Below are 22,501 nucleotides of genomic sequence, written 5' to 3'. Positions count from 1 at the left end.
AGGGTCTGATGTGCGTGGACAATGTGTTGTGTTGACATGCGGTATTGCTGACTGACATCTGATGGCTACAAGTCCTTAAAACTAATACAGCAAACAGTTAAATGTTCTGTATGTCAAAATACAGTTGCAGTGCTACATCTGAGTAAGACTTAATCCAGTGCTGTAGTTTCCAAATTTGCTAGCCATTGCTCTCTTTTTGACATTTACGGAGTCCCCACAACACACATTAACCGGTCTTACCCAGTGTGTTTGATGCTGGAGCTAAGTTGGTCCCCAGAAGGACATTTAACTGACTGTGTGTTGGGTCCCCATAACTCATGTCTGAGGTGCTTGTAAAACACTAAGCCCAGTTGCAATGCCTGAACATGTTGAAGATTTGGATTATTTGTTTGTCATTGTGTTTAATATAAGTTAGGGGTTTAGTTCACCACTTCTTTTCATCATTCTTTGAGTTCATTTGATAAGGTATTTCCTGCTCAACACTATTTGTCTTATTATTTGGCATTTGTTGGTCTCAATTCCTGAAGACCAGTGTGTGCAGAAGTGGATCTGCTGTGGTATATTCAAGGATTTTTCAATCTATCTGAATAGTTTTTAAAGTTTTCTTATTAAGTGTCCTTTTTTAAGGACACTAATTGCTCCCACAGCACACATTAACCAGTGTTAATAGTTGGAGCAAATTGATTTACATGAAATGGTTCAGTTATGTTTATAGTATACAGCAGAGGTGTGACCAAGTCACTGTGTTGCAAGTCTCAAGTAAGTCTCAAGTCTCTGTCCTCAAGTCCGAGTCAAGTCTCAAGTAAAGACAGGCAAAAGTCGAGTCCAGTCTCAAGTCAGGAACCTTTAATTTCAAGTCATTTCGAGTCGTTTTTATTTATTTATTTATTTTATAATTTGCAATTATACATAAAATTCAAATAATAGACCATTTGTTCGTTTTAAAATATGTATTTATCTCAAATGATAGAAATCTGGAAATGGGTTCTGTGCGACATGTGACAGTCACGCCGGTCAGTGCATTAAGTCAAAAACAGTTGACTTAATGCACTGACTGCAGTAAACAATATATTGTCAATATAATTTCCCAACGTAGATGTCTTCAAATACACCAACCATCCTTAGATGATACTAGACCCGGCTCATCATCATGATGGGACAGAGAGACGCTGTTCCCTGTGTTCAGGTCCAGAATCTGCTTTCTGTTCCGGAGCCCCGCTCACTATCCACCGGCTTCCTGAGCTAACACGGTGCACATTATTTGTGGAGGCATTTGAAGGACCGGATTTATGGTAAATAATCACCAATTTAACCCGGAGTCCACATGCTAACACGAAGTTAGCTAAAGTCAGCTATTTTACAGCAAAAGAAAAGCGCCACCTACCGATCTTTGTGAAGCTTCAAATGCCGGATAAAGTTGGACGTCGTGGCATTTCCATCCGATATTCTCTTCTTGCATGTTTTACAAGTTGCAGTTCGTTTTTTAGTCGAAAGTTCATAACCTACGTAGCCAAAAGAAATTACTCGCGGAAGCATATTCGAGCGGTTATTTCGTATTTCGTTCCCTGAGCTCTGTAGCTTTGCCGCGTTTTTTTAAACGTCCAAATCCTGTTAATTTGATTGGTTGTGCTGCAGCTACGTACACATACATACATACATAAGGAGAGAGGAAAACCATAGTGACGGTCTGCGCATATTGATACGGAGTGAGTGAAATTAATTAATGACGCCACTTTATAAATAATGTGTTTTAAATTTTAAGACTTTGAGTAAAAAATATCAAGTCTTTTCAAGTAAACAGCTTCAAGTCGAGTCAAGTCCCAAGTCAATGGCATGAAAGTCAAAGTCAAGTCCGAGTCTTTGAGCATTTTTTCAAGTCAAGTCTCAAGTGAAAGTCTCAATGTGAAAGTTTTGTATTGTCTTTGTGAGGAAAAAAAAGTCAGCCATTAATTTTTTTACAATCAAGAATCTTAAATTACCTTAACATCAAATCTCTTTATTAATCAAATTATTTTATAATTTGTTTGTTTTACTTTCAGTTTTTTAATTGTCAAAGTTTTTATGTCTCTAGTTTTTTTGCTGAAACAAGCATGTCTTTCTCTGTTCCAGAACTTCGCACAGTGTTTTGATGAAAACAAATTAATACCTAAATTGCGCCGTACTAAAAGTGTCATTGTAAGTTTTTCTTCCTCCTTTCTTCACCAACTATGGCACTGAGAAAAGCTATGTTTAAAAATAAAATACTTACACAGAAACATATTTATCATTTCTGTCCTTTTTAGATGAAAAATGTGGATCTTGAAGATTCTGGCGACGTTTTTGACTCAACATCCGGTAGTGGTGAAGAATACATTCCTAATTCTTCTGAGGAAAGCGATATTGGGAGCGAGGAATTAGATATCAATCCCCATGATTCCCAGGAAGATTTGATTAGCAAGTTTTCATCTTCAGAAACTGTTGTGGAATCTGAAAGTACATCTGTCAAGTTTGTCGCAGAAAGTTCTGGCAAGGAATCATGCTCTATAGTTGTTGGTGCATGCCAAAAGAAGGGAGGAAAAAGGGTCTACGACAAAAAGCATTACTGTCTGTACTGCTGCAAACCATTTTCCAAAATGGCAAGACATCTGCAGCAAGTACATGAAGATAAAATGGACGTGGCTAAAGCACTCAGCTTTCCAAAGGGTTCCAAGGAGAGAAAACAACATCTAGCTTTCATCCGCAATAAAGGAAACTATGCTCACAATGCCAATGTAATGAAATCAGGAGGCGGATTGTTGGTGCCATTCAAGCGACCAAAGGAAGAAATGAAGAGTGAAGACTTCATGCACTGTGCATATTGCCAAGGTCTTTTTTACAAGAAAAGTACTATGGCGCCACATGCGGAGTTGTGCTCTTAGACCAGAATCAGCCCGTTTAAAACCAGGAAAAAATCGCGTGCAGTCCTTCTGTACTTATGTTGGCGGCTTACCTTCCAACATTGGCAAAAAATTGTGGGAAATAATCAGTGCAATGAATCCTGGTCCAATTACAGATATTGTTAAGGGTGACTCTAAATTACTGATTTGGGGCAACATTTGCTGAACAAGGGAGGTACTTCACTCAGGAATCAACAATGTGTACGTGAAAAGATGAGAGAATTGGGGAAGTTGATGTACAATGCCAGGAAATACACAACTTTAAAAAAAATGGAAGAACTCATAGATCCAAAAAACTACATGGAGACTGTGAGAGCTGCCAATTCACTTGTGGATTTGATAGTGGAAGAATCATGTTCAAGATCCCATCACTGGCTAACAAACTTGGAAATTCTCTAATTAAAGTTAGCAAACTCCTAAAGGCACAGGGTTCGATCTGCAACAACTCAGAACTTGTGAGAAATGCCAGTGGGTTTTATGAAGTCCATCAGGAGAAGTGGAATGAGTTAATCTCAGCTACTGCCCTAAGAAACATCAGATAATCTAAGTGGAACGTACCAACTCTCATGCCCTTTACTGAAGATGTCCAAAAGCCGCATGCACATCTGAATCAAATCCAAGATGAATGCTGCTGTTCGCTCTCTGAAAGTCCCTCTACAGAAGCGTGGATCAGGTTGACAAAGTCATTGCTGTCCCAGATCATTCTGTTTAACCGACGTAGAGAAGGAGAAGTTTCTAGCATGCCTTTGGAGGCCTTTTTATCAAGAGATACCTCTGACCATCACCAAGATGTTGACTGGGCACTCACTGAAGTGGAAAAAAACTCTGCCAGCACTTCTCAAGGATTGTCACCAGAGGAAAACGAGGGCGGCCAGTTCCGATTCTTCTAACGCCTAAAATGCTGTCTGCTTTAGAACGTCTCGTTAAACTGAGAGAAGCCTGTGTCGTTTTAAAAGACAACTTGTATTTGTTTGCAAGACCAAAAGCCATGACACATTTCCGAGGTTCAGACTGCCTCCGTGACTTTTCAAGAGCCTGTGGCGCCAAGTGTCCGAGGTCGCTGACCTCTACCAAACTCCGAAAACATGCTGCAACACTGTCAACTGTCTTGAATACGACTAATACAGAAATGGATCAACTGGCAACCTTTCTGGGGCATGACATTCAAATTCATCGTGAGTTCTACAGGCTTCCAGAGAAGACCTGCCAAGATCAGCAAAGTTTTGATGGCCTTAGAAAATGGAAGACTCTCAGAGTTTCATGGCAAGAACTTGGATGAAATTCAGATCGACCCAGATGGTATGTTTATCTGTCATTTGTTCTGTGTATATTTGCAGCTTTAAAAACTGTACTGAACATTTAATACAGGCTATTGAGACTGTAGCTGGTCAAACCGCTTCCCAGATGTTGTTTTCACTCTGTTCTAAACATCATCTGCCAATTGTCCGGGCTGCAGTCTCACCACTTGAAGTTTGGACAGGAATGTTCCTCCACAATCACAAATGTCAAGCTCGCAACGAGCCAAGTTCCACATCACAATGAATTAGACATCTTCTCCAATGCAGTTCAGAGGGCTATGAGTTAATTATTATGAATGATTGGTTAAAATGTATTTTCAATAAGTCAATTCAGAACTTGACCAGCTCCTGTCCACTCATCTAAGAAAAATTCTAACTGCAAAATAACAAAATAAACTGCCCATTTGTCAGATGATTTGCCAAATCTGGCAAAACTGATTTAATCAATTCTTCAATTTTTGTGGGTTAAACAGAAAACATAAACTCTGACGATAACAATGATGACAACAATGCTGTGGATGAGGAAATCTCTTCTGCTATTGGTAAGATTTTTGAAAAGTTACTATACAATATAAGGTATTTTAGAGCAAGTTGTTAGTTTTCTTTCACTTTATGTATAACCTGGCTTAAGCACACATTTGAGTTGTTTGTAACTCAATGGAAAGATCAAGGTTCTTATAGAATTTGAATATATTTCTAAAATTGATTTTTCTTTTAACATATCTTTATTTTATTTTCCTTAAGTACAACACAAGATCTGAATTATTGTATTCACAGTAAATGTTAACATGAAAAACATGCTACTCTAATTTTTGTAGAACCATCAGAAGTAGAAACCCTTCCTCAAAATAGAAATGAAATCACACCACAATCATCCAGGAAACGCAAACCACCACCATCATCCCCAACAGATGATGATCAAGAGGAGATACCATTGATAGGCAGCACTACAAGAGCTTGCTCGAAAGGTAAACTTGTACAACCCTTATGCGCTTAGACTCAGTCCACAACTCATTGAGTATTTGGAGTGGGCCTTAGAATCACTTTCTAGTTACCATGTTGTGTGCTCTTCCTCACACCTGCAACCTCCTAGTCAACAGCTCAGTCTGTCACTCTTGGTCTTCCCTTTAAATTCCTTTACTTCCCTGTTCAACCTGCTGACGTGTTTATTTTTTGTTTGACTCTGGCTCCATGTGTTTCTTGTGTTTTTTATGTGTCTTTTCATCTTTTTTTTACTAAACATTTTTCATCTACAAGCTGCCTCTGCCGCTCTGCATTTGAGTTCACCTTAAAACAACACATCATGACAAAGTTACAATATAGTGAGTTTTATTTCCGAATGTACACTCCAGACACGTTTGTCAGGTTTTTGACATAAATCACAAAAAAACAGTACTTTAACAAGTACAAGTCTACATAGTATTGGGATAATGCTGGTCAGTAAAATAACTAAAATGGCTGTCACATTTGAAACATTTTCTGGAAACAATGTTGTTTCATGAGGTGAAGGCATGCTATTGACTATTTTGATTCATTGCCCATCTATATTTTTATAAAAAGTATTTCAATGCTATGGATTAAAAAGTAATTCTAAGTTAAAACATGTATTACTATCAATTAATATAGCATGCCTTGTGCTGTTCAAAATTTATTGTCATTGAACAGTATTTAGAAATAAATGTATTTATTGTTAAATGAGCTCTGAGGTTTCTCAGTTTGCTTATCTGATCTTTTTAAGGTAAAAGGCCTGTAAAGAAAACACCGTGGACTGAAGACGAAGTTCAAGCCGTCGAGAAACACCTGGGTGCTTTCATAAAATCTTTCACAGTGCCAGGAAAAAATCACTGTGAAAAATGCTTAAAGGCAGAACCAGTGGCTTTAAAAAATCGAACATGGCAAAATGTGAAATTTTTCATTCATAACCGCATTACATCTAACAGGAAGAAGCTTCAGCGTTATTAAATAGGCGTGCTTTATATATTTAGTTTTCCCTTTTCAATTTAAGTTCCAAATACTTGTTCAATGTATTTTTACATACTGCTTCAGTGTTAATTTAGAAGAAGCACAATTTTTCTTTTCATTGTTTTAAATGTTTATTTGAAAAACCTGAAGTGGAGGTTTATCTTTAATACTTTTAAGATAAGATTGTAGTGATTAGACTAAAATTGAACTTTTGGCCTTAATGAAAAGCATTAAATGATTTGGGAAAAATTCACCTTCCAGCAGGAAAGTAACCCTAAAACAAGAATCGCAATGGCATGGTTTCAAAGTTTATCCATGTGTTAGAAGAGCCAATTAAAAGTCCAGACCTAAATCCAAATTTGTTCTTTGCATTTCCACTTAGATTCAAAATGCTATAATAAAAAAGATTTTGTGAAGAATTGGCAAAACTGTTTAAGACTTTATTTAAAAGGTTCTCTAAAACGTTTGCAAATGTATTCAAAGCCAAAGGTGGTTCTGCTGAGCTATGACATGAAACCGCTACAAAACACATTGATGTTTGTGGGTGTTACTAAACAAAATGTGAAAAAAAATGCATTGCATTAAGATAAGATTGTTTCTTATTTTTTCTTTTACAGCCACTGGGCATATTTGTGCCTATAGTTAATTAAAAAGGTGTTTTGCAATGATTTGTTTTTGTGTAATAATTTTCTGATGTTAGTGATAAGTTATTGATCATTCTGTTAAAATCTAATAAGGCAGATGGACTATTTTAGGAAATTGAACAAAGGTCCCCACTAGGTAAGTTAGTATGTGTAACTTATGCAAATAATATGTAAATCTGGTCCCCATCTGACATGGTTTTTCGGAAGTTAATGAGTCCCCATGTAGTATGGCCCAGACAAGTTGATGACCCTACTTTTGAAATTGAGTTATTTCAAGCTGTGTATAGGTTAATACAGCTATAAATAGTGTAAAATATTTTTTCGGAATTTTTAGAACCACTAGAAATTGTGGTCCCCACAAGTGATGATAAAAGTAGTAGTCCCCACAAACCATGGAAACCAGTCTGTGTGTGTGTGTGTATTACAAATTTGTCTTTTAGTCTTTTTCATTTTATTTGTTCTGAGTTTTGTTTATCATATTTCACCACCTTCCACTTTTGGTCTGTTATCACAATTGCAGACTTTCTTGTAATTATTATTTCCAGTGTATATACAATTTGTCATCTGAGACCTTTGTGTAATTCTTGTATCTTACTTTCAATCCACTCAGTTATTGGTTTCCACTTTCAGATTTGCAAAGCTTTTTATTTTCCTTGTTTACATGGAATTTAACTATTTCAAGCGTTATTCTTAAGGTGGGCATGGAAACATTGATTTTACAGTTTGATTGTTATTAAGCCTGTAAAATAAATTAGTCCCAAATGAGCAAATATATTACTTTAATTTGAAGTAATCTATCGTTGTCACTGCTGCTTACCACCAATGATCCCACTGTGTAACTCCTAAGACTCTCCTTCTTTTGGTCACTACATAATTAGCAAGTAAAATAAGGGCAAACTGTGGTAATATTACAATCAAATGCACTGCAATATTCACTCCACCTAATAATTAGGACAGAATATGTCTATTAAAAGTTAGAAAGCTCCACACCCTCCTTGGAATATCAGCCTCTGGGTATTGAGATGCTTTTAGATAATGGACAAAATATAATAGGATTCCAGCAACAGTTTTTTTTTCCCCCTGAATACTAAAACCAGCAAGCACTGCCTTCAGCATTAAGGGCATCATTAGCCAACACAATTTCTATGTTTTAAAAGTTTCATTTCAGGAATACATTTTCACAATTTCTTTGGGCCGCAGCCAGTTGAAATAATAATAATAATTTTAAAAAACACCACAAAGTTGCCATTATGAAAGATGTGTTCCTTCAAAATGGGCCATCATTACAAGTCAGTAAGCCGGAGGTCGTCTGTGATAAATGACATCTGCTTGTGTTTGTCTCTGTCTGGTAAGTAATTGCCATTTATTTTCCATGATGGTCTGAAGCTAATGGGGACCCTTAAACAATCTTTTGCTGCTCCTGGTCCAGTGTACCACAGTGATATGATTAATAAGAAAAGACATTATTACAACTTCCGAATAAAGCTCGTCTTGTTGATACCTCAGAAAAATGATGAATGTAGACAGCGACTTACAAATTTGTCTGTTTGTTCTCATTTTGTCACATTACAACCACAAACTTCAATGTATTTGAGCAGGATTTTATGCAACAGACATGATATCTGTCTGTCAAAGAAGTGCATAAAGTAAAGTGTGAGCAAAGGGACCGGTGGTGGTGAATGTTTTCACAAATAAAAATATGAAATAAATGGTTTGTATTGTCATTCTACCCCACTTAATTTAACACCCCCAAGGAAAACATAGTGCAACTTCTTTGTAAATAGCCAGCCTACATGTAAATTAATCTCAGTATAAAGATCAGGATCTCTATTAGTCATCATGCACCACATAACTTTGACTTATGTTAAAGACTGGGAAGAAGAAAGTCAGTCATGAGAACCACCAATCACAATTTGTTGCAAGCAAACATGACGAAGATGGCTCTTTAGTCAAATGAGACTATAACTGAACTTCTTTGTCAACAAATGCTATTTGTGGTAGACATCTAACAGTGAACATTACACTGAACATGTCATCCCACTTGTAAAACATGGTGCTAGTGATATTCTAATTTCACCAACATGAACAGGGAAACTGGTAGGAGTTAAATGAAAGACACATGTAGCCATTTACAGGAGAATGCTGGAAGGAAACCTTTAAGAGACTGGAAAGTATTTGAGATTAGAGTAAAGTTTACATTTCCAGCAGTACACAAACTTTATTAAACATCTAGATCCCCTCTTCCCCAAAATATTCATCTTAATCCATCAACAACAACAAAAAATCTCAAAACAAAATAATAAAAAATAAATCTATTTGAAAAAATAAATCTGGTGTTTGGCGCATAACATAAAATATTGGTCAAAAAGGTTTGTGCTTTTAAAGAGATGAATGTGACAACTTATGAGAGGGATGAACGTATGTGACAAGTAAATTCTCCCATATCCAGGTATGGAAGATTGGCTTTCATCTCATCTAATTTCTCTAATTAGGTTGACCAAAATTTATGTTACGGTCTGTTGGAAAGTAAAACCGAATAATCTGATTGCAATCAAAAATTGGGTAAAGCTATTCAGAAGAAGAAAAGACTGATGGGAGAGGAGTGTGAAGAGGCAACAAATGGAAGAAAAATTAACCTTCCCCAGTGTGGAAAATGAATTACCCAGAGAAGGACTAGAGGTGAAACAGATGAAGGAGAGGAGTGAAGAGCAATGGGAGAAGAAACTATTGTAGGTGAAACAGAAGCTCATTATTACAATTGCAGAATGAGAAAAATATTTAGATTAATTTTATGAGAAATAAATTCTCTTCTGCAGAGCTTTCACAAAACATGCTGAAAAGTTTTATTATTTTCATTTACAGTATTCAACATTCAAGTTGAATCAAGAAATTTAAGACAGGGACAGTGATAAATGATTATACTGATATTTTGGGGGCTTTGAATATCTCATATTCTAATTGAAATTCACTTTGGAAAGACAATGAAAAGGACTGACTACCTTCTCTTATTCTACTTTCAGCAATCTGTTCCCTTCCTCCTTTCGAATTTCATTTTGAACAAAAATTCAAAGGAAGGAAAACTCTTTGTTTTCTGTTATCTCATATGTGAATGCACAATTTAATTTCATACAACTTAAAAAGCTAAGTTTGAGATTAAGAAAGTTAGTTGTGAATACATTATTCACATGTTGAAATAGTCCAGTAAGGCTTTTTAAAAGGATCCTTGATTAGTTGTAACAATAGACTTTGAGAAATGTTTATTTTAAATTAAAAACCATACAGTAATATTGTAGGCTGTTTAGTTTTTATAAATTTTAATCAAATATTGTCGCACGAACGTCACTGTGTTGTTCATGCTGCAATGCATCCTGGGTAAATAATGTCTAAACAGCGATGAGTAACGTCATTAAGCCTTTTCAAATTGAACTGGAGCGTGTTGAAATTGATCAGAATAGAGAAATCACAAGAGGTAATGAAGATGAAGAGGACCAAATGGAGGAAGAGGATCAATTTGGCCGTAGAAACTGGTGTTTTGCTGCTGCTACTTTTAGCTTCATAAATGAAACACAGACTGATTGGTTGGGTGATCCGATAAGTACTCCTGGTCTCCCGGTCTGAACGTAAATGAAGAGCGCTGTCTGATGCTTCTCCCAGCAGGTTTTATGTGCTTTGTGGATAAAAACTGTCTGCATTTATTTTTAGCTCATTAAGGTAATGATCACCTGTTAGAGCCCTTGTCAGTTTAGCTCATACACATTACAAAGTTTTCTGGAGAAAAATGTTGAGAACAAAAATGTAGGTCCTTCGGCTCTGGTGTCAGATCAGTATACACTGTCAGACTGCGCTCTTTTTTTTTCTTGTGGGAAGTGATCCAGATTCACCTGACTGTTCTGTTTTGCTTTTTGGGGGCCCGGGGGGTGTTATTACAGCCAACAGTGACAGTGTGGCATTATTTAAAATTTCTCCAGGCAAACACAACATGATAAGCAATATGATAAACTTAGCCTTCCTGTGTTTACTCTGTAGATTCCAAAATGCATCCGTTCTGGTTTTGGTCACCATTTTTAAACCCAGCAGGTTTATAAATGGTGACCTCCACAAGTGAAAAATCTAACAAAAATATATAAACATTTGAAGTAATTATGAGTTTTGACATATCACAAACAGCCCTATTTTCGTTAATAGGAAAATTAAAACATATTTAGGCCAACATGTTCAACTAATCTTAGATCCCTGTAATTGCTTCCAGTTAACCAACAAATAAGCATGGTAAGTTAGACCGCAGTGAAGTGCTGCATCATGTGCCATTTAGAAAAAATATAAACAGCTGCTAAAAACATGAGACATTTAAGCAAATATTTACTATACTGTTGACACTCCAGAAACACATCTTTGATGTTTCATTACATTTATGAGTCAGACTAATTACGTATTAGAAAAATCTTCTTAGCTCATTTCGAGACACGGTGATCGGAGCGATTTTCACTTGAAGAGCAGCTTGTAAATCAGTTTCCCCTCAAAGATACAAGACAGTAGCAACCAGGGCTCAAGTAACTGATCCACCTGGTCATGTCCACGCAAATAGCATTTTGTGAAAAACGGGAACATTTTAAAAGTCAGTTTCTAAATTGGTTCAACATAACAGCTCCTTTCATTGTTGTTTAAATTTGGTAGTGTTACGGAAATTTTACACGTTTGCAGAGGTTGGTCCTTTAATTGAATTGCCAGAGACTATTTGAAAGACAGATTCTCTTCTGGGTTGCATCTTTTTCTGCATTCAAAACAGGCACTATACATTTGTGGAGCGTAACTCCAGGCATATCAGTATGCATGCTACACAATTCACACCAGATATGTGAGAAAATTAAACTAGCAGATGCAATAAACATGTTTGAAATAAATCCATTACCTCAACAGCTTTCATCAAGCTCAACAGAAGTCTTGTCAGCAATCATCAATTCAAGTCAGGTGTAGAAAATTGGGATATAAGGGTATTAAAGTCTAAATTTCACCACTATGTCCCCTAGTATAACATAATGGATATTCGTGGCTGCAGAAGGGTGATTTTGACACTCACAGAACAGAATTCCCTTGTAAAAAAAAAAAAAAAAAAAGACATTGGTACAGAGATTGTTAAACTTGAAAGGAAGGCTTCTGAAGGGTGATAGCGAAGGGTTATGGGTGTAGGCCCAGCGACAGACATGTAGACATATTTGATGGATAGTTTAGTTTTTGGTGTGTATGTGATGCAACACAGGTTTTTGTGTTTTAAATGGACACCAGAATTCAGTACAATACTGCTCTCTATATTTATATTGACACTCTTCAGAACTCTGACCACTCTGCCATGACAGACCACATGCGGCCCTATCAAAAAGCAGACATCTGTAACCAAATATCACTTTTATTTACTTGATTTCACTTTAAAAATGGCCATAGAGCTGCACAAACAAACAAGAATGCAAACCAAACTTGTCATTTTATTCTATAAGTTTTAATGAGGAAAGATCCGGTGGCAGCTGTCAATCGCAAAGACAGTCTTGCAAAGTAAGAAGATTAACGTTCATATGTTTTATTAGTAAGTATGATTAGAAACATACCAAACATTGCAATATGAGGTTGGTGCACGTCTAACCATTAGTAACCATGGAGACAAAGCCACACTGTCATGTAGCCTAACATGTGTGGAAAAAAACTGGTTAGCATCTGGTCTTTTGTATGTTTTTTATGACATAGTGATATAAATGTTGTGGTCTGACTTCAGGCAACGTTGGCAGTTTGATCAATGCATCATGATTAAGGAGGGACGGGTCGGTTTCTCAGCTAGTTATTTCAAACTTTTGTAAATATGAGCCACAACCTGGTGTGTTACGTTCATATAGCCTGACTCGAACAAGTCAAAACAAATGATACAATGGCAACAATCATGGCTAAACTGGCATAAATAACTTGGGAGAACAGTTTCAGTCTGTTCAATACACCAGTCCCTCACTTCCAACATCCATCAATGATTCAGTGACATAGTTGCAAATGGTCAATAGTGCCAATACACAAGAAATATAATTATGCTAAGATATCTTGTTTAATCTAATGTATGTCAGAAAATTATTACTAAATCAATCCTTGAAATCCAATACAATCACAAAGACAGTTTCAGATTCGGTTACATACATAACAGTTTCATCGTAAGATAATGAACTCAACCTCTGTTTCCATTGTGGGCTAGTAAAACCTAGCAGTTTAAGGAAGCCTAGTCTGACTTTCTTTTTGGGCAGACCTGTGAAGACACTGTTGCACTAATCAATTCCACTAGTATCTCAGTCACTTAAACCTGTAGAAGTAATGTGAACAGCTGTGAAACTTCAAGCAGATGGCAAAATATCTTCTTGCATGCAGAGCATAAATGCAGGGAACCGTAAAGATATCTGTTTACAAAATGTTGTATCCAGATTGTCCGTTTCATCTAAGGTACAGTATATATTACTATCTCAGTGACAGTTGGTATTTACTGCCCACTTTACCTCTCCCAGCCTTCAATCTTTTTATATTTTAAGATTACCAGATGGAAAATTTAATAAAGCATTCTCAAAATAATCAAACAAAATAAATACCATCTGTAAATGTCCATTATTTTTTTCAGAATAGAGTAGAATAAACCTTTATTAGTCACAGTGGGGAAATTCATTTGTTACAGCAGCACAATAACAAAATATGCCCCGTTGAATATAAAAATATCTAAAAATATACATGTAAACAGCCACAGTATATAGTAATAAAGTATCTACAGATGAAATACAATTTTAATTAAATAGAAACATGGAAAAATCAACAGGGCCTAAATCATTTAAATTATTATTAAGTCATAATGACCTTTCTCCTAATCATCTTTGACCTCATTAGTTTTTCATATTAATCTTTGATCAAATGTTTTCCTCAACCCTGCACTTCTGAGCAACCCTTTCCCAACAAAGCTGCTTTTCCACTGGCAGCCAACTCAATATTTGGAAGCACCTTAATATTTGTCTACGTTCAGTTTCTCCACTGCCATCGCTAAAACTACAGACAAAGTACAATTCTACAACAGAGCAGTAAATCAACTTCAAAGCTTCTCCTTCTGTTTGCTGATTGGCCTTGTAGAAAATCAACTGGAGACAATTCGAGTGAAGGGGAGAAAGCCCAGACTGTGCCAGAAGGCTGTAGTGTGTTTGTTCTTTTCCTTCATCTCTGATTCCATCAACAGAGAAACCTTGACAGATCACGAAATGCCCACACTTTAGAAGATGTCCTCAAATGCTGCGACAGATGTTGGCCGGCCTCAGAGAGTGAGAGTAAATCATGCAAACACACACACACACAAACACACACCCCGTCATACTTTAAAGACCTAATAAAGATTTCATAAATGTCAAGCTGGGACCGTGTGCCGACACTGTAGTCATGGATACCCAAGAATCTGTGAAATGGACATTTACTCATTTTGACTCACACATCGTGCATGTGTGTATCTAAGTGTGTGTGCAGACAGTGGGTTGGCAATGCTAAAAGGAGTCCTTACACTTCAGATCTGCTGGGAAAACAATAATAAAATATTTGGAAGAGAAATTGCAGCTATCATACTGCTGTCCAGGTACAGTATAAGTCGTAACAGCTTTCTCAACTTGAGGACAAATGTTATCAAAGGTGCATTATGTTTATCACAAGCCACAAACAGCATTTACATTATGTTTCTATTAGTTTTGGTTTTCTGAGAGCACAGAAAATGCAGGTGATGTGATTTTTGTAAGTGTGCAGCTTAGAAACTGCTGTCTGGTTGTCCGCTATTTTGCCATTCCAAGTTATTAAATTATCTGTCTGTGTGGAAACTGTTAAATATATTATCGACTTTCGGAAAAGGGTATTGATTTCTAATTCAGTCAAAATTAATAAAGCTTCTGTTCACTGATTGGCCGGTAGAAAATCTACCTGAGAAATCCAGTTCAATGGGAGAAAACCCAGACTGAGCAGTGAAGGGAGTTAAGAATCGAGTTGTGTAGGAAGGTAATGCTTCACCAACAAAACTCTTCAACAATCCATGGTCTTGAAGCATACATATTCATACTCAACTGTGAAATTCTATGTCATTCTATGGATTATTTTATGCTTTATTTGTCACATACTTATGGTGTTGCTGTATAAAAAAATACACGTCAATGACACAATGACACAATGACACAATCTGCTGGGTTTCCTTGGCTAAAAACTTTTAAAGCTAATTTGAATAATTAACTAGGAGTTGATAACTATGATCAATTCAAATGTCTTTTTTCTGAAGTGCCTCAAGAGGACCTTTAGTGTGATTTCATAAATAAAATGAATTGAATTAAAAAATCCTAATGAATTAAATCTGGCTTCTTAATCTTCATACTGAACTTTGCCATCATGTTTCATTTCATAGATTTTATTAATTTATCTGTATTTATTTCTTCTGTTTTTACTTTTAGTAGTTTTAGTGTACTTTAGTTTAGTTTGAGTTGAGTGTTACTAGGGTAGTGTTACTTTGAGTATTTTACTGTGTGGTCGAATTATTGTTGTGTTTGTTCGTAAACTTGTATTTTGGAGAGAAGTTAGTATTTTATTCCATACATTTTGCATCTCACTGTTCAGAAAAAGGAAAATGCTGGACTTATTATAACTAAACTTTTGTCATGCAGTTATGTATTAACAATAACTGAGACCGCACTATTTGACTATTATTTTCTTGATGAGCAAGTGGTGCCCCGACTTAGTCAAAGCACAAGAATTAACAAAATGTATCATGTTTTATTAGGCCATATTAAAGGTTAACATAACCATCAGCACAAAAACAGTCTTAAAGATAGAAAAAAACTGTTAGCGGAAGTTGAGATCTTTTTAGATTTTCATTGTGTTATATATAGAACACATACAAGTAACAAATCCTGCATTTTTATAAGCTCTACTTGTTTCGTTGCCAGAATGCCGCACTCTGAATAGAGAACATACATTATACATCAATAACCATCAAGATGGAAGATGAGGAAAGAAGATCCAAACAGACATCAGAAATGTGAAGGACCTTACACCAGTGAACTGGAACTAAACGGGTCATGCAACTGGAATACTGATGCTTTGCATGGTTCCCTCCCATTACAGGGAAAGTTCACATAGCACGGGTAAGCGTGGCAATATAAATCACACCTGGCAACTGGAAGACAGTCGCCTTGACAACTAGATAAATATGCGCTGCCTGAACAGACTGTTTTATTGTGTCTGTGTGTGCATCCGTTAGAGGCGACTGAAGCTTGTAAAGAGTGAAAACAAAGTGCACAACAAAGTCATGCTGGAAATAAGACAGAGAAAATACATTAAGGAGAATGTCGCGCCTCCCAACCATGTGACCGTAGACATCATCATTTACTATGATGCTGGCTTCTACAAAGATTTCTTAAACCAGACCTAAAAAATATTTTATCAAGGTCATCCATCTTTATTACTTTATGTACATTTTTATATGGTTTCAAAAACAGCAGTACCTAAGATTTCCTTTTCTTTTGATTGTGCCTACAGTTCCTTTGTGACCATAAAAACTTGGGTTCAAGGAAATAAAAGGAACCCAGACATCCTGCTCACAATCCAACCCTGGCCAAGAAGGGATATAAAGCTGAAGCCAGATATGTACATACACCATGTTCCAAATTATTATGCAAGTGATATTTTCTCAGATTTTCCTAAATGGTCAATGCAAATGATGGTCAGTATAATTTTCAAGTCAGTATTTTTAACAACAATTCCAAAAACTCCTGTTGTAAAAACTCTGTAAATCACCCACATTTGGGGATGTATATTTTAAAGCTGGATGTCACATGAAATGCTTCCATCACAGAAAACTAGAGGTGATAAATGGGCCCCAATTTTCTTAATTTTAGTGGATCAGTTATTAATCGATTGATATTTACATGTGGAGCCAATCTTATCTATACCACAGCAAAGATCTGAAAGTCAACTACTGTCTTCTTCTGTTCTTTTGAGAAAAGTACTTTGACAGACAGACCCTCCCACCAGGTTTATTATCTGCATGTTTACAATTTCACCCCACTGTTGGCAGCTCAGAGACTTTGTTCCTAAATTTAACAACATTTCAGAGAAAAAAAAACTGAATTGGCCAAAATGTGAATCAACAAGTCAGGCTTTTTAAAGATGGATAATCGGCGATCAGCCAGAAAACTGAAATTGGTGCGCTCCTACAGAAAACTCCAGTATATTTACACACATCCAGCTTTAGATATTTTGGTTATCTGGTTTCCATAAATTAATAATGCAAGATGCATTAAACTGAAAAAAGTTTAAAAAAGGCAATCCAAAAATAATTGTGATTTTATTTTGTCCACTGGATTGTCTCAAAATCTGACTGGGTAACAATGCCAATACCAAAACTCTTGAATTTTACTTTATGACAATTATACAATTACACTTTATGAATCATGATTATGAACTGTGAAATCAATTCTGGGTTACCACATATAAGATTTAAATTCTTATTCAGTCTTTTTGTAATAGATGATCTTTGGACTTCATGCACCTACCCTGCTGTCAGAGCTGGGAATCATGGCGTCAGTCATCCAGGAGCCAAAGCGGGACCCTGATGATTTCACAGTGATCGGGTTGCTAACTGCAGTCAGGCGACCACAACCTGAAAGATCCCAGAAAATGTTAATTGTATGTTTTACAAAAAAGACAAATGAATGAAATGGAAGTTCCCAGTTAATTCATAAGGAGTCATCAACTGCTAATTTATCACCCTTTTTATAAAATCTTTCTCAAAAATAAACATTGTTTCTGAGGAATTTATATGTGCTTCTGATGCTGCAGCATTAATCCAGCTAAACAAAACTGTAACCTTAAAGTGGCACCAAACTCTTATTTGAAATTTACCCCAACTTTTTTCCTTCTCCAAACAGAATCCCTGAACTTGTGTTTCTGTCTTGACAAACTGTCTTGCAAAGGTCGTGATGTACTTTAAGGGGGACATATGATGTATTTTCCAAGCACGTAGTGTCTTTTTATAGCAGAATAATGTAAATATATTAGCTTCAGATGTTATAAAAAAAGATGTATATCCAAAATGACTTAAAAGAAATTTGACTTTGCAATTTAACATCTTGAAATTGACCTTTTTGTCCATAAGAAGCTCTTGGTCTTTCTGAAACTTTGCCTTCAGTACATCAAAGTTTTACCATTAACCCATATACAATATTCATAGGAGCAATGCGATAAAAAGTAGTTAAACTACTTTACTAAAGCTTTGTGAAATAGCAGATTCACAGTTTCACAAAGCTATTTGCTAATTGCTGCTGCTGCTAGTCTGAAGGAGTTGAGTGGGGGAGGTTTGGGGAACGATATGGGGGAGTTTCTCTGTGAGGTGGAAGCTTGGCTTGGAGCATGTGCTTGGTGGCAACCATTTGGCACCACCATATAGTTCCCAAGGGAGACTAAAGGATTTCTCAAACATGCAAGAAAGACTCAAAGCAAAACTCCACATATGTTTTTGATGAGCGAACATTATATTATGATGTAAAGCTCAAAAGCGTCGATTGTACACAACACTCCCCATTTACAGTTATTGACTCTGAGGAGCTAAATACAAACGTATGGCACATCTTTAAAATAATGCATTGAAAAAGGAGCACGTTTTGAAATATTCCTTCCACTTAACTTTGTGTTGGAGGTGGATAAAATTCCAATAACAAATGTACAGAAATTAAAAGCATAAATGATTTTCGGCACTGTCTGACCTTGTAAGAGTTTCACTGCTTCAGGCTCCCAGAGCAGCTGTTTAACATCTTTTTCAACACATTTATTTGGTGTCTAATCTTTGTAGCACACAGAGGGTATAGACAGCCTTCAGACATACCTGAGCTCAGTGAATGCAGGACAATCTGAAAAACGGCTCACTGCCGTAAGTTGGAACTCTATATTTACTCTGCAGCCTGGAGTGCAAGAAAGTGAAGGAGCACAAATCTCCAAATGTCAAACTGATCTTTCAAGACTACATCACATTTTGTTGCTAATTAATATCTTTTTATTTAATGGTGCTGTCATTTCCTCTCTGAAGCAATTAGAAGGTTATGCTGCACCAAAAAAGGACCTGACAGCATAGCTGTGATGTACAATCTTCACAGCTATGTTTAAGCTCTAAGATTTAACATGCTGGTCATTTCTGAGAGATGATCCGTTTATGGACATTTAAAAAAAAATCAACTCTAAACTGATGTAATAACGGTTGGAATATGTGATTTTTTTAATGTCTTTATTTGTTCTACTCACCACTTGGATCATTTATTATAGTCAGCCCTTTATGCCTTTTCCATTTACTCTGTGTTGTGTTTTTAAATTAAATGTCACAAAATTCGCAGGCAATCAGTAAATGCATAGCCGTCCTAACTGGCATTACTCTCCTGCCAAATTAGAAAATACAAGCCCTGGGATTTCTTTTAAAGTCAGCCCCAGCAACACATTTTCTTTATGACCCTGTAACACATACCCAGTTTGTTCATGCAGCTGTGCAGCCTGGTCTCCAGCAGTAACACCCTTTGCTGAAGTTCTTCATAGTCATATGCTCCAACCTCCTCCTGAATGGCTGTCAGGATGATCGATAGGTTGAGCAGCTCCATTCGCAAGGTGGCCAGCATCTGCAAGTCCAATCTGTACTGCTCCACCACCGACAACAGGGGCCGCAGCTGAGACATCTGGCCCTTTAACTCCTGGTGGTGCACAAGAGATGGAAAATGGGACAAGTTACAGGAACTGAGCAGCAGAGGGGCATAACTTAGCGACTGACCTACAGGAAGTTCAAGGTGAAAAAAGTGGCATTTGCAGTACTCTTGTTATCAGCTAACATGCTTGTTATTTTTCCTCCCCAAAGGCTGAGAAGCGGAAACAGTAAGAGGGTGTAGAGAATGGTGGATATCCAAGGCTCAGATTTGTCCTGCAGGCATTTTCCCCTCACCTCACCAAAAACTACTGGATTGTCATCAGTATATCAGTCATCTCTGCATCATCACTGTCAAGAAAACAGCAGTTCATCTTTTAGTTGATGTAAAAGAACCATGGAGTGATTAATTTCGGATTCTTCATGCAGAAGAAAGCTGAAAATGAACCCACAGCTTTTAGATTGCAAAATGACTGATCTTCCCATGTAGCCAAAGTGTGACACACTGGTAAAGACATTTTGCCAATGTCTTTACCGTCTACAGTCCAATAGTTTTATTAAGATGAAAAATGTTTATATATATATATATATATATATATATATATATATATATATATATATATATATATGTGTGTGTGTGTGTGGGCGTGTGTGTGTGTGTGTTTGGGGGCTGGGGGGGGGGGGGTGTGTCTGTGTGTGTAGCTAAAAAAGCACAACAGCCCTTAAAACCCAATTAAAACAGCCAAATTAGCAGCTGTTTCTATACCTCTTCATTTTAATGTGATTCCACAGTGAGATGAGATGATAAAAGTGTGGTTTTAATATAATAAAATGGTTTTATTTTCCGAATCACTGTCTCTCAGCTTAACTCTCATCCGCTCACAGACTCAGACCATCATGTGGTCAGAATGTAAACAGTAATTAGCTGCCTGGCATTGCCATCTTTTAAACTTCATAATGAGAAAACCCTCTGACTTCATAAGACACATTCATTTGTTGACTCGGGGTGATTTTGTTGAAGCTCAGTACTGCCCAGATTCTCACTGTCAGCTCATCTTAATAGAGACACAGAGAAGAGTAATAGATTTGATTGTTTGAATGACTGGAAATTGTTTGACATTAGCCTGGTCATTGCCTTTCTGTGCAACTTTCCTCAAAAATATTCTCACTTACAGCAGATCCAACAGTTAGGAGTTTGTTTTTCATGGAGCAATGAGAAACATTGTTTCATACTGGCAGCCCCTCCAAAGAGTCAAAGGTGTGTTAGTTGTGAAAAGTATTTAGTTTGTGTAATGTGTATTTTGCCTGTTAATATGTTTATTTGGCATAAACTTAAAGTAGCAAATAAATGGAAGCATTATAAAATGATTACTTACATCTTTGTGTTTTAGCTCTTAGGGTGGTAATATGAGGATGAGTGGAATGTACCTTTAAAGGCATTAAAGCTAAAAAATCATCAGTAAGTTTCCTCTTTGTTTGGAGAAGCATGCTGCAGTTTCAATTAAGATCAAACTTAATATATAAGCTTCTATTTTGTATTTTATTCGTTTCTACATCTGACTGCAGAGGAGTTTGTGTCTCAGTGATGAACCTCGTCACTAATCACAACAATAAGCAGTAGAAGTTCAGTTAAACATTTTGTGAAGCTTGGCTAAAACCTATTTACTTTCACAAATGTGTTTACTTGAGCAAAATATATTTTTTTTAAACATTCTCTCTCTTCTGTTATTCATGACTTTATTTTACACACATTTAACTGCTAGGACACGCTGAGTCATGTTTTTTTCTGCTTCCATATTAAGACCTTTTAGCTCTCCTTGGAGATGAGCTAAAACTAAAGAAAGAAAATGTGAGGATGGGAAAAAAAAAATCACATTACCAAATGCAAAGCCCCCCAGAACATGCTGGAGGGAATACACGTTCCATCTGGCCTGGGAACACTTCAAAATCCCACAGAAGGAGATGAAAAATGTACCGGAAAAGAATATGCAGGGGCTGGACTACAGTTTGCTCTGACCCAGATAAAAAGCATAAAGCTTTGTGATTTAAATTTTATAACTCACAGCAGATGAATCAGGAACCAGAAAGAAATCTGACATTAGTCTACAAACAGCTTAATGAACATCATATTGGTATAAATTATATATAGGAAGTAACTGTGTGTTACTGCAGAAGGATGAAGGGTTATTATTGTGTGCTAGTAAGATTATGTAGATGCCTCTTTGTCTTTAAATTTCTGCACAGCAGTTAGCTGTGTGGAGAAAGGATTCTGAGTTCATATTCAAAACAAAAGGGAGTTTAAAAGACGTTTCAGTGGGAAGACAAAGGCGTCATTATTCTCTCCGAACAGCAAAACTCCCACACACAAATAACCACAGCGACAAATCAAGGAAAGACATTTACCAATCAGTCTAAGTCCTACTGTTCCCACAGCAGTTATGCTCACTAACTGTTGTGGGAACAGTTATGCTCACTGTTTCCCTCCACTCTATCAAGTTTAAAATATTTTCAGCCCAATTTTTTTCATGTCATTCATTGCCTCCCCTCCCCCCCCCCCTTCCCCCTGCCGTGAAGCTTTTAATGTGATAGTTTGTGGTAGAAATGTGACTTTTTGTCACATTACTACCACAAACTCCCTGAGTGATGTTGCCCTCCCCCCCCCTCCCACCTTCTTCAAAACAGGCAAAATTGGTGTCAAATGTTTGTGCAGCAAAAATGTTTGCGTGCCACTATTATTTTAAAGGTATTGAGAAATGTTTTCAGAGGTCATAAAGGGTCAAACACCTCCCTCCCCCACCATCTTGAAATCAGACAAAATTGGTGTCAGTCAACTCAACTATATTTGTGCTCCTTTGGCTTTGAAGATATTAATGAAAGTTTAAAGGTCAACTCCTCCTCCCACACACACATACACACACACACACACACACACACACACACACACACACACACACACACACACACACACGTCCACCC

General features: G+C 36.7%; 1 protein-coding gene across 2 annotated transcripts in view; it reads right to left on the bottom strand.

Moving 5' to 3' along the window:
- Positions 1-22,501, bottom strand: part of LOC102223772 (noelin-2-like) — a 57,210-nt gene that overhangs the window by 4,750 nt on the left and 29,959 nt on the right. For both annotated transcript variants that reach the window (XM_023334272.1, XM_023334273.1), the window contains 2 exons: positions 19,358-19,577; positions 17,400-17,506 (listed from right to left, as the gene is read on the bottom strand). In XM_023334272.1, coding sequence (XP_023190040.1) covers positions 17,400-17,506; positions 19,358-19,577 — 327 coding nt within the window. The remainder of the gene's footprint in view (positions 1-17,399; positions 17,507-19,357; positions 19,578-22,501) is intronic.

Source organism: Xiphophorus maculatus, chromosome 5, assembly GCF_002775205.1.
Source record: "Xiphophorus maculatus strain JP 163 A chromosome 5, X_maculatus-5.0-male, whole genome shotgun sequence".
Lineage (NCBI taxonomy): Eukaryota > Metazoa > Chordata > Actinopteri > Cyprinodontiformes > Poeciliidae > Xiphophorus > Xiphophorus maculatus.
The sequence above is the reverse complement of the archived record's forward strand: the minus strand, read 5'-3'. Positions and strand labels throughout refer to the sequence as shown.